The sequence below is a fragment of a genome, unplaced genomic scaffold (assembly GCF_019419815.1).
Source record: "Pyrus x bretschneideri cultivar Hongxiangsu unplaced genomic scaffold, Pyrus_bretschneideri_v1 Contig19, whole genome shotgun sequence".
NCBI classification, from domain to species: domain Eukaryota; kingdom Viridiplantae; phylum Streptophyta; class Magnoliopsida; order Rosales; family Rosaceae; genus Pyrus; species Pyrus x bretschneideri.
In genome coordinates, this window is record NW_025999490.1 from 6,684,887 (window position 1) to 6,702,596 (window position 17,710).

At 36.3% G+C, this 17,710-nt stretch overlaps 2 protein-coding genes across 3 annotated transcripts; both read right to left on the reverse strand.

Moving 5' to 3' along the window:
* Positions 1–1,418: 1,418 nt before the first annotated feature.
* On the reverse strand, positions 1,419–4,492 carry LOC103947355 (plant UBX domain-containing protein 4). Of its 2 annotated transcripts, XR_007257696.1 has the most exons (5): positions 4,334–4,492; positions 2,607–2,892; positions 2,225–2,320; positions 1,601–2,032; positions 1,419–1,506 (listed from the first exon to the last, which is right to left on the reverse strand). XR_007257696.1 is itself a non-coding variant. In XM_009358292.3 (4 exons), exons 1-4 carry the CDS (start codon positions 4,462–4,464, stop codon positions 1,652–1,654), a joined length of 894 nt encoding a protein of 297 aa, XP_009356567.2. In that variant the 5' UTR covers positions 4,465–4,492; the 3' UTR covers positions 1,419–1,651. The 2 variants fall into 2 exon arrangements, 1 of the variants encoding a protein (XP_009356567.2); XM_009358292.3 differs by having other exon boundaries at positions 1,419–2,032.
* Positions 4,493–9,918: 5,426 nt separating this feature from the next.
* On the reverse strand, positions 9,919–11,390 carry LOC103943944 (translation initiation factor IF-2). The gene has a single exon (XM_009354324.3). It carries the CDS (start codon positions 11,237–11,239, stop codon positions 10,166–10,168), a length of 1,074 nt encoding a protein of 357 aa, XP_009352599.3. The 5' UTR covers positions 11,240–11,390; the 3' UTR covers positions 9,919–10,165.
* Positions 11,391–17,710: the final 6,320 nt, after the last annotated feature.

The following is a 17,710-nucleotide window of genomic DNA, read 5'->3' on the forward strand; positions in this document are numbered from 1 at the left end:
ACATAGAACTTGCTCTCAACCATAAAAGAAAAGGAAAACATTGAAATATATAAAAGGTTGGGTACAACGAAATGAAATATACACATAATTGATTTTGACAAAAGAATATTACCATTGGTCAACATAAACAAAGCTTATAATGTATATTCCATTAGGAGATAACTCCCAGCCAACTAGAAAGAGGTCATTTGCTTTTCTACTTTGAAGTTATCTTATCATGTTTTCCCTTTGTGTTGCCTCTTTGCTCCCATTAAGCTTTGCTTCCTTCGCGTGGAACTGGTATTAATCAACCTTAACATTAATCTTAAATCTGTCGATAATTAGTTTAGTAGAAACATTATGTGGGATATAGAAGGGGGAGGCTTTTTGGTAATGATTGGAGTTAGAGATTAGATTCTTAAATCTTAAAAGGGTTTGTTGAGGGTTTTCGCTCTTTTGAAGTAGATAGACTCGTTTCTCATCAATTCATCAACGTAATAAGTGATTGCTAGTCAAATAATTCACTTTGTGAACACGTAATAAATATCTATTGAGCGATTAACATCACTGACATTACGTATCGGTTGCAAATTTGAGACAGAGAATCTCACCTTTTGAAGACCTTTAACTAATATTATTAGGCGACCAAACCTCTTATCGTTCAAAAACATCTTTCATCTTCTTAAAAAAAAAAAAAAAAGGAATAGGACATATAAAAGCATATAAACAGATGTTTTGGCCGACAACATACGGCTTTTGGTGTCCAATCTTCTATGCCACTATGGACGGAGCTCGACTGAGTTGAGATACCTAATTAGTTCCCATCCCACACTCAATCACTCCAAGAAATGGAGACCAGACCACATACCATGTTGTATGTGCCTCCTTGTACTAACTCACTCCTTACCGAGTTGGCATGTAGTTTTATAATGTCCAACTTGAATTTCCACAAGCTTATGTTTTGATGAAAAGAATAACACAAATAAGTTTTATTGTGATTTTTGTAGACATTCGTAAATGCGATGGAAAAGCGGGACTTATAATTCATAAGTTCTTGCGAAATAACTTGTACAAAAATAGGTTTTATGATGGTTTTTGTAGAAATTCGCAAAACCATAAAAACGATGAACATTAGTTAAAATTTTTTTGAGAAAAATGCAACCGTTGAGTTTTCGCATTTAACAAATGTTAGGAAAAGGTCAGAAGATCTTTGGAAGCGTTATTACCATTTTTTGAGTCAAGAAAAGGCAAATCAAAGGTGTTCCAGGGTAAGATGGAGCTCCATTCCCTTTGGAGAAAATGTTCAGTGCATCATCCGTATGCAGAGAATTCGAGATTCCGCATATGGCAGCCACACTGAAGATGCTAGCAGAAAGCTCCGACCTTATCAGAACTCTACAAATGAGCATAAGTAATCATTCCATGCCAAACCAAGTAGCTGATATGAAAATTGCTTGCCGGATGCCAACGCCGACAGAAATTCTCCCCATTGCCTTAGTATTTAGTTCTTCAAATTGAACGACGATGCTTTATAGTTTCCAAACGTATTTTACAGTCAGACCCACATCTTGAAATACAATGTACATATGGATTAAACAGTACAGGTTCAAGTTCTTAATACCTGGTACATATATTGCTAACGGACAAACAGCATATGTCATGGTCCAGCCGGCTATAATTTCTGGATCACAACCGAACTGGCGAGGCCTGCCTGCTCAATTGTTTGACTCGGATCATTGAGGAGCTTGGGAGGGAACCCCATAATCTGCAGGTGATAATTCCTTGGACCGTCAGGCCTAGATGTATCAATGAAGCCACGAATGTCATTGATGGTATGATGGTAGTTAAAATGTCCAACTATACGGGTCCCATCAGCCAACCTAAGTTGAACTGATGTTGACGGCAACTTTTCATCCACAACCAAGCCCGCAGAGGGGGTTGGAGCAGTGTTAAGAGAAGTCGATGCAGTCGTTGGCTCAGATGCTGCTGGAGTAGAGCTGCCACCCAGAGTTCTTCCCACACCCTGAAATGGAATATGTCGCTTCACCGGTTCCTGCACGGAAAGAAATATAAATGGCTTGTAATTTATAATATTGTCCGCTGGCCCTTGAGAGCAGGCCATCTAAATTTGAAACACATTTGACAGAAGAGAAATGCAAATGCAGATATGAGATCATTGGAGAATCTTCAACTTAGATACTTCCGAATGGAATTGTACAAAGGAGATCTTGAAGAGAGAACTCACTGGGCACTTCTCATTCCTCCTTATTAGATTGACATGAACTGAGGTACTTCTATCTGCAGGCTCCAACTCTTTTGGACATTCAGACTTTTTGATGCTCTGCATTGAGACAAAGAATAAGATGAAATATCATTTATGGGAATACCATGACACAGAGCAAAATCAAACCAGTGCTTATGCATGAGAAAATTCATCCATGAGATCACATGCATAGTCATAACATTAACTAATGCATAAGAGGATGAAGTAACGAATGTACAATGCAGACTGTACAGAAAATAAGTTTAGAGGACGTTAATGGACACCCTCCACCACAACAACTGATACTATAATCCACTAGTTTCCTTTTTTTTTTTTCTATGAGTCAAACTTCCGTTGATATTACCTCTAAGAAAGATGCATTTTCAGGATCGTCCAGCCGCCTTAAGGGGCCATCGTTTATAGTGAAACCGTTAGACCAGAAAATGATGTTGTGAACAACAGTCTCGGGCTGCGCAGGAGTAGGTTGTACAGTTTCCCCAGAGAGTAATCTACCAGTTCCAGCAAAGCTTCTTGAGCTTGAAGATGCACTAGAAGGATCAAAAGGCCCCTCTGTGGCTCCTAACTCCCTTGCTTGATCAAAAATGGAATCCACGTCGTTATCCTTCGTAGGATCCTGGACAAGCATTCCACTGCAAGTATTGTAATTACACATGTTAGACTTTCTTCAAAATTTCATACAAAAATTATGAGCTTCTAGGATTGTTAATTTCTGTAAGACAAAAAGATAAAGATTTTATCAAAACAAGGACACTACCCGTGACATAAGAATGATAAAATAATAACAAGACTTAGACATGACATAAGACCACAATGTAAATAAAACACAATCTAACAAATCACAGATATAAAATAGATACTAAGCAGACCATGCATAACGTCATACTATTCCCTTCAAGGCATAGGCCCCACTGTGATGCATAACGGAACGAATGCATTGCAAACCTGTAAATAGAATACAAAGTGAACATGATATCACCCACGGATGTCCAAACAAGGTCAGATCTACAAGGATCCAAAGTCACAATGCAATGCAGACAAGATGGTAGATACAGTTCTAGCAAACCCCTTCCAAACGCAGTATCGACTCACCATCACGCTCCTCTAGAAGCTAAGAAATCAATTCAAACTTAAGTGTTACAGTGTGCAGCTATCCAAATGAAATCTAAGCTCTCGAAAATGGCTTCACTTGAAGCTCTTCATACCAAACAAAGACCACCAAATGGCAGCTGCCAATGATGCTTATGTACAGCCTCAATAAGATTAACAAAACCACAAGGAGAACCACTAAAATTAGTTCCCACAATTAAAATCCCGTTATAGGTCCACTTTGGACAATGCTACGAGTTGAAGATGTAGACTCCTCTCTAAAAAGCTTTCGGTTAAATGTTAAAACACCTACTTATCCTGGAAACTTGACCAGTAACTACAAATTCTGGTTCAATATAGTAATCGAGAAATGAATTACTTATTTCTTACTCTTCACCTGAAATTTACAGACTAAGCAGGACTCAGTCTATTTTTGTGTATGTGTGCATTATTGTATATTAATCATTGAGTTCAACAAATATGAGTATGACCGTTCCATAATCATGCATGGAAGTATTCTTGTTGTAATACTAAGACAAAAAATAGTACATATCTCGCAGCGGATTTCCCGTAAAACTCGCTTTCAAGCCATCATAAGCGCCTACAAATATGTTCCCTAATGGAACCCAGAAATGTCTACACACAATTAAGAGTTTCATAACAACTTCAACCCATCTGATCAAAACGAAATTGAAGGCAATATATCAGAATTTCAACCCAATTGATGATAAAAACGCCTCCTTTTCCTCACCAAAGCATAAAATTTCCAGATTTTTATGTTTTAATTGATATAATTTAGCAAACAAACATGAAGAATTGGCAACGAGAAACATACAAAGATTCATAAATTCGAAGAAAAACAAGCATGGAATAATACAAACAAACCAGAAAGACCAAGACTTTCGTAAACCAAATAAAAAATATGATCCGGAAATTGAAGGAAATGTTAAAAAGGGATAATCGGAAAGAGAGAGATGGACGGACCTTTTCTCGCCACCAGTGTAGTACTCCGGAGGGCCATCGGAGTCACTGTCCGAGTCCGCAGACCTCCGGTTCAGATCGGAAAGTGTACGGATTCCTCCGGTTCGACTCTTTTTCCTGTCCTCCGACGCCATTTGCTATCTCAGAATCGAAACCAAACAGAGAGAACTTGACTATTGACCGACTGTTCAGCTTTCTGAGTGCCTCACTTAAAACGTCTTCAACGCACTTCAGTTGCGCGTGTGTATGATGTTTCCGAAGTTTACTGTTTACACCTTCAAGTTTGGGCTAACTGCAATTTGCACCCTCAAAATTTGTGATTTTCTACAAAATGAGCCGATGTTTCAATTTTTCTTCACACTGCACGTTGAAGTTTCGATATTGTATCAATTTATATTTTTTAGATGTTTGACCCGAATTTTAGGTTAACGTGAAAGTTACATGGAACTCCTGCTTCCTCTTAATCGATGTTTATCCAAAACGGAAAGGGATCTTCTTCAGATCCCTTTTACCAAATTCATCCAATCAATCAATCGGAGTCTTTGAAATTTGATTAAACGATTATAAACATATGGCCCTTTTAAAAAGTATAATAACTTTAGCCGTTTGATCAAATTTTAAGGATCCGGATTAAATGATTGGATGGATTTGATGAAAGGGATCCGGAGATGATCCCTTTCCATCGAAAACAACAAAGAACCCCGAACATTTTGATTTCAGTGATGCAAGTGTTATTTTTGCATTTACCCATAAGTTAGTCCACATTTATCCCATCATCAATTAAATATAAGATCATAACTAGCGAGTTTTATAATTGATTAATTATTTGATTTTCCTGTTTCATACAAATCATTCTTTGAGGAGTGAGCATTGAATTTTCCTCTTTTTAAATTTTCAACTGTTTTAACTTGGTGTGGTATTAGTCACCATAAAGTGTAAATTAAAATATTGTAAATTTGCTAACGTAAAATGCCAACCCAACGCTGAATCGCTTTTTTTGTATAATTATTTAAAACCCCATTACTTGCAAAGAAAAAGTAGACACGTACCAGAGCATCCATCTCTTTTGGGGACCCAGCTCCCATCCATGACAAATTCAATTTCCTGAAATAATTATGCTGACTGATATGAAAATCTCAAAAGACAACACTTCTGACCAACTGCAGTGCAATATATTCACAATCAGCATAAAAGAGAGACTTACAAATCTATCTGAAAAGGGAATTACTGAGCGGAATACATGAATTCGCAGATTCCCACCTTCACCTCCAATTTCCTTCTTATTCTTTGGACGAGGTATCATTACTTAGTTGCCAAGAAACTCGACTGACATAGTTCACAAGGATAGATAGCACAATACAACATATTTCGGTGCACAAAACCACGATTAATGATAAGGGGCTCAAACAAACGCAGCATAAAATAACCCAAATGTGATGGTTAGAACGGAGGAAACACTGATAGAACCGAAAAACTATTGCTCTAACAATACCTGCGCCAAACAAAGAAACGCGAATGGCACGCATCTAAACCACCACCAGTCCACCACCACCACTCTATTATTAGTCCAAGATCAGAAGCCATATTGGCAATAAGCTGTGCAGCGTCACTTGTCGCGGGAATTTGAACCTTGATTGAAACCTATACCCGTTATAAGCTCGTGTGAAACACTGTTTGAAAGAGTGAGATAGATGGATTCTTTTACGAGAACAAACAAACCACACAGAATAATTCAACTAACTGCAATAACCTTTTGTCCCTCGACAGCACCAGCAAACGCTACTGGCAAAGTAAGCTTAGAAATATCCTGCAGACTTCCAAAAAATTCCAGAATAAAGCAAGTTCAAGTATGCATTGCTAATTGACGTAATAATCACAGTCCCACACAAATTGATGCAGAAATACGTTACGTTACTGTCTAAGTAGGACCAATTTAGTGCATTGGCTAAAGCTTCATCGGTTCATTGTGTACTGAGCTCTCTTCTCTTTACGCTCTCTGCAAACTCGCCGAATTTAGCCTGATCTGCAACAGCCGCGTCACACAATTTAGACAGATCTTTATATGCAATTAGGATTGCACCAGCGAACAAACCCGAGAGCACGGCTGCAACCACCACCACAGCTTTGGTTTCCGTGCGGATTTTGGCAGCTGAATCTCAATCTCAGACGCACTGGAATGAAAATTGTTGCTCAAAAGAGCCTGAATTTCATTTGTTAATTAGAAGCATCAAACCATTTACCAAGAAAAATCTTGAAATTTTGGAAAAGTTGAGAGAGAGAGTTACTTACGGTGTCACGGAGAGGAGGAAATGGGACGTCGGGTGACAGAGCGCGCGGAGGAGGATTAGGGCATAGGGTTTAACGGAGGGGGGCGGAGGATCGTGGAGCAGTTCTCAGCAGTCGTCCGAAAATTGCCATAGCTTCTCTCTCAATTCTCAAGTGAAAATTTTGATAAACATGCGAACTTTATGAGGTGGTGTTTGTTTGTTTGTACGTATGTATGCGTAATTGTAGTAAACATGCAAACTTTACGAGGTGGTGTTTGTTTGCAAATTAACCACAGTTGCCCGTATTTATATTGGGCTGGGCGCGGTGGTTTTTTAATACTATTCATTTTCATTTAACTGGTCCTGAGTTCAATACTTCCAAGTGTTTATCACTAACATTATAAGTTGTTAGGATCTACCTTAACTTTATTATGGAATGGATGCATATTTTAAGTGGTAAAACATATATAACGAGAAAAACTTCGATAAGACTACTTAATTAAGACAATTCTCACATTAAATGAGACTAGTACAAAAATCATATGAGATTAAAACACAAGAATATATCATACTTTTGTAAGATATGTACTACTAATAAGGGGTCGGATATATTACTCGAAACTTTCTAAAAAATAAGGGTAAAACTAAAAGAACAAGATGGGAAGAACATTCTAAAAAAATAATGGTGATTACAACGAGCCTTTATCTTGAACAAAGGAGTCTACCGCCCTTCCATTTTGTGTTCTATTTAGCAAGCAATAGCCACAAAATCAGCCGCCTGTCCTCTCTTGCAAATTGAGTCAATATATTAATATGTAGTCATAAGAGGAAAGATTACTTTGTGTAAAATATTTACCCACCCACCAAGTACCAACTTTTCGATAAATTTTTCATTGTGACCGTAACATAAGTGGCACACAACGTGTTTTTATATAAGTGGTGAGAAATTGTATTTTTTAAGTTCTTAACTTTTTAACACACATATCCTACTATTTGTATAGTAACACGTGGTGTATCACTCCGTGTTCCAATCACACTGAAAAATCTCTCGAAAATTTCAAGAAATGTAGTGGTAATGAGCAAGTAAAAATTGTTAAACTCACGCAGATGTAAGTTCTGGTCAATTGGCTATGCCAAGGTATCGACTCTCTTATAGCCAAGTTTGAATTCATCTTCTTGTAGTGACTCGATCTAAGTTGAACAAAACTAAATCTGTTGAATTGGACTAATACCTTGACCTTTGTTTGATCACCTTATATGAATTGAGACTTAACTGATTAAATTGGACAATGATTTAACATATTTGTTCCACAAGCTTCCACTAGGGATGACAATTCTAACGGTTAAACCCGATAAACATGGATAACCATCCGAATAGATTGGATTTGGGTATGAAAATCCGGGTATATTTTGGGTATGGGGAAAAACCGTGATTATTATTCGGTTATGATTTTGAATATGGTTATAGGGATCCCCAATCTGTATCTATCCCCAAATCTGAACCGAATAATATATATTATATATAATATTAAAGTATTAAATAATATATACATATATGTATTTATTATTCATCGAATCCATTACCTTGAAAATACAATAATTGCATTGTGTAAGTTGCATTTTGTGGAAAAGTTCAAAAGTTTTAGGGAAGTGTTATTGTCATTCTAAAAATCTTATTCTACACTCCTCACAAGTGTATTTTTCTTTCCAAATATAGAAAGTTTGGATATAGAATGAGATTTTTGGAGTGCCAATAACAATTCCCAAGTTTTAATATAAATGAAAATCTATGAGAATTCAATGGTACTTATGGGAGATATCAAAGATCAAACCAACATTATCAACGTTTAGCTTTAATTTTTATGCTTCACAAGATCCATTCATTACATCATTTTATACATCAAATATTTAATGATGAAATTAATATTTACAAAATTATCATGCGTCAATTGAATGAATATATTTTTTTTATTGACAAAGATGGATATAACCATTAGCCGATTGAAAATCCGTTACCCGATGAGTATGGTTATAGATAATACCTGATGATTAATTTGCTGTTGCCATCTCTAGCTTCCATTCGAGTGGCGAATGGAGACTTGTAGAACACAACATGTTGAAGGAAAGCAACAAATGTCTTTTGAGTTACAGGGCCACGGGAACCATCCTTTTGGATTGTAACTTGTAAGGCCATGAAACAATCTATTCATTTCATTTGTGGGAGGAACAAGGACCACTTGTTATTCATGGAGAATTATCACCATCCTCAAATTGTAAACTAGGAAGAGTAGCTAGTACAAGTAACCAATTTTGTGAAACCTTAAAAACCCACACCAATTTCTTTTTGTGACAAAAGCATATCTCCATCCCTTCCCTTCTTGATTGCTTTGCCGTGCTTTACTTGTATGTATGGAGTCAAATGCTAATTCATATATGTAGTCTCTTAAGAAAAGTTAGGCTGAGCTTTTATTGCTTTAGCAAATTGTTATGTAGGATAACGGAAAGATGCAAATTTGAATTTTGAAATTTGGAAATTCGGTTTCCATACATTTATATTCTGAGATATATAAATGTACGAGAGATTTATAAATTTAAATTTGAACCCACCTCCTTTTCAACTCATGTGATTATTGTCTTCTTTTCTCTTTTGAAGTCTCGTTTGTATAGGTTTTTTTAGGACTCTTCTAATATTTAATAACGGTCCTTTTGGTGTTTACCAAGTGTTTAACAAAATACCTCTCACAGATTGCATCGACAACACTCAACAAATTCTCTCAATAGTACTCATCAAATTGCTTAGGCATAGATCAATATCTATTGATATGTGCGCAACTTAATTTGCTGGTGACAACAAGACCATCAAGTGTTCGACAAAATGCTTAACTGATTAACTATTTTTATTTTTTGGGGAACTTCTCGCTCTATTTCTATCTAAAAAAACTTAAACCTTTTAACACTAGAACTCTCTAAAATTCGAATCTTGAATCCCCGCTGAACTCTAAACATAAGGCTACATAAATACATACATTTTCCTTACCGAAACCCCCCTTCAAAATTGCCTAGTGAAGAGCTTTCGAGCCAACAAAATGACATTTTTTGTAACACAGGTTATTCAGGCGGTACTTCACATGACATAATACATTCCCTTTTTCAATAGGAGATGCTCATGCTCTAACTGATTCGTTTGGAGCTCGTATACCATCGAAAAGTAAACCCAAAAACAAATTCAAGCTATACTGGTAGTAACGATGTACCCAAGTCAACAAAATAAAGCTGCAGAAACCCATAAATTAAGCATACAAAGTGCTCCAAAGTCCAAACTAAACTCAACATTAAACCTGATTTATAATCGGCATAATATGCACATAAAGCTACTTTTCAATCTAATTACATGAGAAAAAGAAAGAAACTTTTTCCTCCTTTTTTTCCCTTCATTTTTTTCTGGTTCTTTTGGAGGAAAAGGAAAGAGAAGATTATACAAAACGGACCCATTGGCAATCATACAAAAATAAGTTTTAACATGGTGGAGAAGAAATTAAGTAATGACTAATGAGATGATTAATTGTACTTAATACACCTTCTTGGTGAAAAGGCTGCGCAGATTGAAAAGATTACCGACAGCCCCGCCACTTCCTCCTCCACTGTTAACGCCGCCGCTAGCATCACCACCACGGTTGTTGCTGCCGCTTCCACCGCCGCCATTGCCAACTCCAACTGCACTATTCTCACTTCTACAGCTCAAATGGCTTCTATACCCAATACACATTGGAACATTCAAATTCAAGACTCTAGCTTTCGAGCCGCTGCCGCCGGCGACTACGGCTCCGGCGGTTTTTTTACTCCTGCGATTCTCCGGTACTTCCTTTTTTGTGCCCCTTTCAGCATTTCGAGCTTGTGGATCGGAGTTACTCTTCACAGCCGCCGAGGCTCCACGCCGGACCTGCCAAACCGGGCTGCTCCGACCCAAGTGAACTCCGGGTCGACCCGGACTCGCAGGTGGCCACTTTCTAGACTTCGACTCCCCCGTTGAGTTGCTCCTTGAACACGGAGCGCTGTTAACCTTCCGGGTTGCCGGAGCTCCAAACGGTTTGGGTCGGGTATATGCGTTTCCGGCGGATCTACTGCGAGAAAATGGCCATATATTGATGTTCAGCTCCGCCGAGCTTGCTCCGCCGCCGCCGCCGCCCTTTCGGTCTTTCTTCTTGTCTTTCTCTCTATCAGTCTCGTCGGCTTTGACGGATTTCTTCTCGCCCATCTTAAAAATGTCCCTCCAACGCTTCGATGCGGTTAGAACGGGAGCAGCTGACAACTCAGGTCCTGGACCGGGTTCGGATTCTGGGTCGGGTTCTGAAATGGGTTTTGGGTCAGGAACAGGTGGTTGTGAGATGGGTTGTGGATTTGGGTCAGGTGGGTCGGAATGTTTAGGATAAGGGTCGGAGTGGTTAAGGAAAGGAGGGGGGAGGAGGTGGAGAGGGAGAAGGACGCCGTCGACGAAGAGCTCATCGGCGGAGAGGAGATTGGGCTGAGGGCAAGAGGGGTTTCTCCAAAACTCGAACTCGGGGGAGTTGGAATCGGTGCTGGTTCGCCTTCTTCGGCTGCTGCTCTGTGAAAGGTGCGGTTTGAATTTGGGGCTGTGCTCCATTGAGATGGATATTTCTGGAGAGAGCGAGGAGTGGATGGTGGAGGGGAAGGTGGGTAAAAGTTGGGAGGTGGGAAGTTTATTTTGTTTCCTGAGGAGTCAGGGGGAGCGAGCAGAGTTCAGTGCTCCGGACCCTACAAACAATAAACAAAAAGAAGCGGAGGATTCAAGCCATTAAATAAGGGTGACTACGGAAGAGGATCCTCGCGGATCCTTTCCTGGGATCTTAGGAATTTCATACATCGTGTATAGTATATCGTAAGGTCAGAAATTATTTTAAAATTTAAAATTTAAAATTAAATATAAATAATATCTAACGAAAATTAATCGTACGATATACGATGAATAATCATAATCATAGAATCCTTAGAATCTTTAAAAAAAGATCAAACGATGACGACACGTTACTTGATGTTGCGTTTCGTTGTTTGATTTCTTTTTTTTAATATTATTTAAAAAAATTAATTAATTATTAACTTACATATCATGTAATTTATAAAAAACAGTCTTAAAATTTATTTTTACTAGTATTTTCTATTAAATAAAGCAGGGGAGGAGTATGTGTTATTTTTTTAATCAAATTAGAAGATATGCAGTTAGTTTTCTATAAATACATACAAAAAATTATCAAAAACATGAAGAGATAAAAAAAAGACTTACATAAAACAAAAACTCTAAACCTCAAACCTAAACCTATTACACCGGAGAAGAAAAGTTAGGCGATGGTTTATTTATTTAATGTTTTTTTATTTTTTTTTAGTGTTGAGGTCTATTTTTCTACATCGAAGTGATATGATCCTTTTGAAGTAATGCATTTGGTGAATTTTGAAGTGTTTGGTATGATAATTGAATATGAAGGCATTTTCATTATGGTGTATAAGAGCATCTTCAAAGGAGATGTCAAAATTACCATGTAGGCATACAACAATAAAAAATGGCAGCAAATTCTCTCCAATCGAGCCTTCAATCTCTTAGGTGGCACGGAATCTCTCACATTTATTGAAAAACCACAGTCTACGTCCTTACCACTAGACTCCTTGACTGATACGAACATTTCTTTCTCCTCTTTAGCGGTAATTTAGTAACCGAGTGGGATTTTCGGATAATGATTAAGTATAACTTCGAAGTATTTTTATTCACTATTATATATCCTAATGTGAAATTTGGTTGTCAATTATACCATGACATTTACATCTTTAATTTAAATTTAAATTTGTAGAATTTTTAATGTAAATGTAGAATATCCCTTATCATGATTCATGATTTGCACCTAATTAATCATTCATATACATCTTTGACTGATCGGAACTCGCTCATGCATATATAACTCTCTATAATTCGCATTTCTTCAATTGTTCTAGCGCATTTGGCTGTGCATGCCTAATTTAGCTTTCTTCAATTTCAATCCTTGATTATTCAACGACTTCAATATTTTCTAATGAGAATTGTTGAGGAGACTTTCAGAAAAGCGGGATACTATATGAATTTTTTGCCACTTCATGTTTTAGGCACACTATTTTATAATATCAGTACAAGAATTAACGTTAAATTGTGAGGTGACAGAAAGTTCATAGAGAATCTCACTTTTAACAAAGTCTCATTAGCATCTCTTTTACTTTTTTTTTTCTTCTAATTGCATAGAAAAATGAAAGGTAAGTTATAATTAATAATTCTCCCTCGATAGCCATTAGTTTACCAAAACCATTGATGAAACATTGAATTATATATTGCATGTAGTTGATAAAAAAATCTACAAGACACTGTAATAAAGAGCTTGTTTGAAACTATTTGTAAAACAACTGAATGTTCTTTTAGATAAAATGTTTTTGGGTTTCAAAACTACTTAAAGTGCTTCATGCAAGGCACCGGTTATGTACTTATTGCAAGAAGCAATAAAATTACTTTTTCATGATTCACTTGTCATTTTACTAAGGACCGAATCCAAAAACAATTTCACCAATAGCATTTTTAGTCATTAGTTTTACATAATTGAATTTTGACCCTCTCAATCTTGCTGTTCAAATACAGTATATCCTATATGTATCATAAAAATATCTCACAATTATCTATTTTGATGATGATAATCCAATTATTAGCAAGGTAGTGACAACATATATACAACCAAAAGTGGATTAAACATCACAAACAATGTGGACAATATTGTGAAATGAGGGCAGATGTGGGGTTTCAGAAAAACCAAGTTGCCTTGCCAAAAATCATTTCAAACCGTTGACATTCACCAACATTATTATTTCTCCCCGGTTCATAAACAATCTGTTGATCCAAAAACATCAAACACAATTATATCACTCATAATATTTGATTAATTAATTATATGGGAAACAATTAACACCCATATTTAATTATGGTCGTTGATTCTGTTTGATATATTCAATATTCGATGATCATAAATAAAAAGAGGTGTGCGAAAATGTGTGAAAAGTTAAAATGTGTGTGAAAATCAATTCCAATGTACCTAACTCAGAAATGATGTATGTTAATTATCCTCATTTGATAATTGATTTGGTACTATGTCTAACATGGAGGATCTTTCGCAGATGTTTTTGTTTATTACGAAATGAATGTGGTGTGCTTAGAAATTAGAATTAGTCAAATGTTTTGGGGTCTATGATAAGTTTTTTAGAAGAAGAAGAAATTTTAGCATGCGAACATTCGCGTTCGAGAGTACTTATCTATGCGATAGTGTGCACTCATGTATGCGGATGTTCTGCGTTTAAGAGTACTTACTTATGCGACAACAGGGTTGTCTTTGAGATTTTAGAGGTCCTGTGCGAAATTTATAAAAAGGCCTCTCCTTAAGATAGTTTTAAAAAAAAGGTAGAACAATCTATTGACACTAGAAAACAATCAGTTAAATTAAAACAAAGTTTATCACTCATTGATTGCAAATTTAAAAATGTCATTATTAATAAGTAAAAAGAGTTACAAACATAGCTTTCACTAAATAATAAAAAAAGTTCAATCTTAAACAATCAAACATAAAAAAGAAACTTCAAAACTCTAACTTTAAAGTTTCACTTGAATATATAACGTTATTATAAATAAAATTGAAAAAAAAAAAACCCTTTTTAAGGTGTTCACCTTATTATTGGCACTCAAAGTATCTTATTGTACTCAAAATTTTTATATTTAGAAAGGAAAAAAATTATGTAGTGCACGATAATATTTTAAAATGCTAATAAGAGTAATTTTTTAATATAGAACATTATTCTATATAAATATTAGATGGCAAAAATTTTGGAAGTCCCTTCAAATTTTGGATCCTGTGCGACTACACATTTCGCTCCCTCTCGACGTTCTCTCTGTGCGACAGTATGCACTCATATATGCGGATGTTCACATGCAAAAATTTCTCAATTCATAAGATAAAATTTAGTTAAAAAATATAACTCCCGATTAATTAGCCAGTTATCGTTTTATCAGCAGTTGACTTGCATTCTTCAGCAGCTCAGCTGGCTGCGGGCTGTAATATTCCACACACCATGCTGAATATCCACCATCGAACAAACACAAGTCCAAGACAAATAAATGGCGGCTTTAAAAAATGGTGAAGTGGGATATACATGCAGGAAGTTACCAGTTTTGGCCTGTTTGAGTACATAACACATCACAATATATGCGTGAATTAGTATCACTACATAAATTTATTTATTTATAAATTATAATATATCATGGGTTTAAGATATATATGAATTATGTCGTTCACATGTATTATAAAATAATCGTTTCACTCGAAAATGTCTTAATTTATTATTTTTGTTTTCAACCAACTATCATTTACAGAGGTGGATGCACACTGAGATCAAGGTGATCTTAGGACCATCCGGAGTCCGGAAATATAATTGAGAAGGTCTTCTAAAGACCCTTCGAGTGTTTTGTATGAGTCTCTTTTGTTCTTACTAAGTATTTGATGAAATAACTGCTAGTTATTTCTTAACATTTTGCGTTGACAACACTCGACTTATGTCGATATTAGTTGACATGTGCGCAATATAGTTTGACTAGCACAACAAACTCATCAAGTGTCCAACGAAATAGCTCGAATAAACTGATTTTTTTTTAAACGGTTCTTGCTCTATTTCTATCTAAAAAACTTTGTTCCTTAATCCTGAGACTCCAAAAATTCGAATTTTGAATCTGCTATACACTACTCTATGGGATGGCCATAACCAAAGAGGAATAAAATAAGATGACACACATGAAGTCGTGGCAGTATCGAAACACATGCAATAGCCATCACTCATCACCCCACAACATGACAACAACAATTCGGGTGGACCTCATCACAAACAGAAATATTTGATGAGATGATGGCTAAGTTGTTGTGTGACAGTAATGGTGGCGAACTCAGTGGACCTGGCGGGAATCAAGCATATATGGCAATTGGGAATAGCTACTAGCTAGGCTCAAAAGGATTGCCTTTTCTCCATCTCTTCCACTGTTAATGGCGTTTGTTTGTAGGCAAAATGATGAGCCATGTGAAAAGCAAAAAACGACCTATTCCATCAATTCAATGGGTCCCTTACAAACCCACCCTTGTTCATATACATCGACGATACGTGTAGTGACCTCGCTATACCTGATTATGTATAGGTAGATGTGGATTCTGGTTAGTCACTCATATAGTTTTGATCAAACGCCGATTTATTAAGAGACCATGGTGGTTTTGAGACCCATTGAAGATCGGAAAGAAAAAGAAGGAAAAAAAAAATTACACGAGAAGAAGATCATTGAACACTCTTAAAATATATTATGAAATTCAAGAGCGTTTACTAGGTATTTGATGCAACACGCGTTGACAATGCACTGCAAGAATCAATAGACATGTCGACAAGCTCGCTTGAAAGATGTCATCATATGCCAATAAGCTCGCTCGAAAGTTGTCAACATATGTTGATAGATTCGCTAAGCAATTGTTAACAGATTGACTCAAAAGTTGTTGTATTTGACAACATGTGCACTATATGATTTAGTAAATGACTACATGTTGCACTAAACTCTTTCGAAATTAGAATCCTAAATCCATCATTAATTCTAATTATAGATATTTGTGTGACTCACATTTGAGGAACTGTTAGAAAGCGCTGGTGGGATTACTAATGTCTTACTATTCTGTTTAATTAACTAAACAAATGCTAGGATCCCTCAAAAACAAACGACACAGCCCGTCTGTCATGAAGCAGAAAAAGGTCGAAGCTATGCCTCCAGTACCTTTACAAGGACAATAACACATGCTATAGGATGTATGGTGACTACAAGAGGTCCCATATTGCTTAAATTCTAGCTTTCGATCGTCTTACTTTTACAACTTTACAGATTAGGTGAACCATTCTCTAAACCCTCCCCCATAGATTGCTAACTTCGCGGCCTTGGCAACTAAACAGAAAACAAGTGCATAAGACAAAATCTTCGCATCTCTCACCCTTAATTTATTTTTTCCCCATTTTTTGGTTTTTTCTTTTGGCGTTGGGGAAGCAAAAACATAGATAGCTTCACATGGTGCTGTCTTGTCAAACAACAGTGGAGTTAACGGAAAAGAATCCTGGCCTGGGGATTCGAGGGATGAGGCATTCCGAAATTATATCCGTTCATGATATATCGTACAGTCAATTTTCATTATGTACTATTTATATTTGATTTTAAATTTTAAATTTTAAATTTTAAATAATATATGACTGCACGATGCACGATGAATGATGAACGAACATGATTTCTAAATCCTTTGAATCTCCAGAAAAATGATCCGATGAGAATCCTTTTTCGGAGTTAACTGTCATTAGAGGAAGATGGTGGACCAACATCCCCAACAATGGAAATGTATTTTTTATAACGAAGACACTATGTGACACGTAAGTATTAAACATATAGCTTATATTTTTTAACATGTAATAAATATTTATTAGATGCCGTAATCTACTAAGATTATACTTTGGTTGCAAGTGAACCTTTTTCGGCTTGTGTTTCACGGGAAAAACTCGTATAATACAATTGTAGTGATATCGTAAACCAACGCTTTATTATGTAAATTAGAAACACAAACACATAATGGAGTGATTGCTAAGAGAAAAATTTATTTATAAAGAATACGTCACTGCAGAGTAATCTAAATTAATCAAATTGTTGACTATAGAAAGTTAATACATTGTATTGTTTAGTTTGATCTAGATACTGCTAAAGTAACGTTGCAGTTACCGTAAAATTTTAGAAAGTAATATATTAGATGTGGGTAAGTTTCTGTCCGCAGCTCAAAACCTTATTATCTAGGAAACCTCGAGAAAGCCAAGTCCAAAAACCGAGAACCACAAAGCCATGGTAAAGTCTGGTTCGGACCTGGCATCCTCGAACGGTTCTGAATCCTGACCACATAGCTAGGTTTGTAGGCTCACACAAAGGTCTTGGAGTTTGTTATTTTTGGGACCTCGATCATCATCACTCACTGTCGTCCTTCGATGC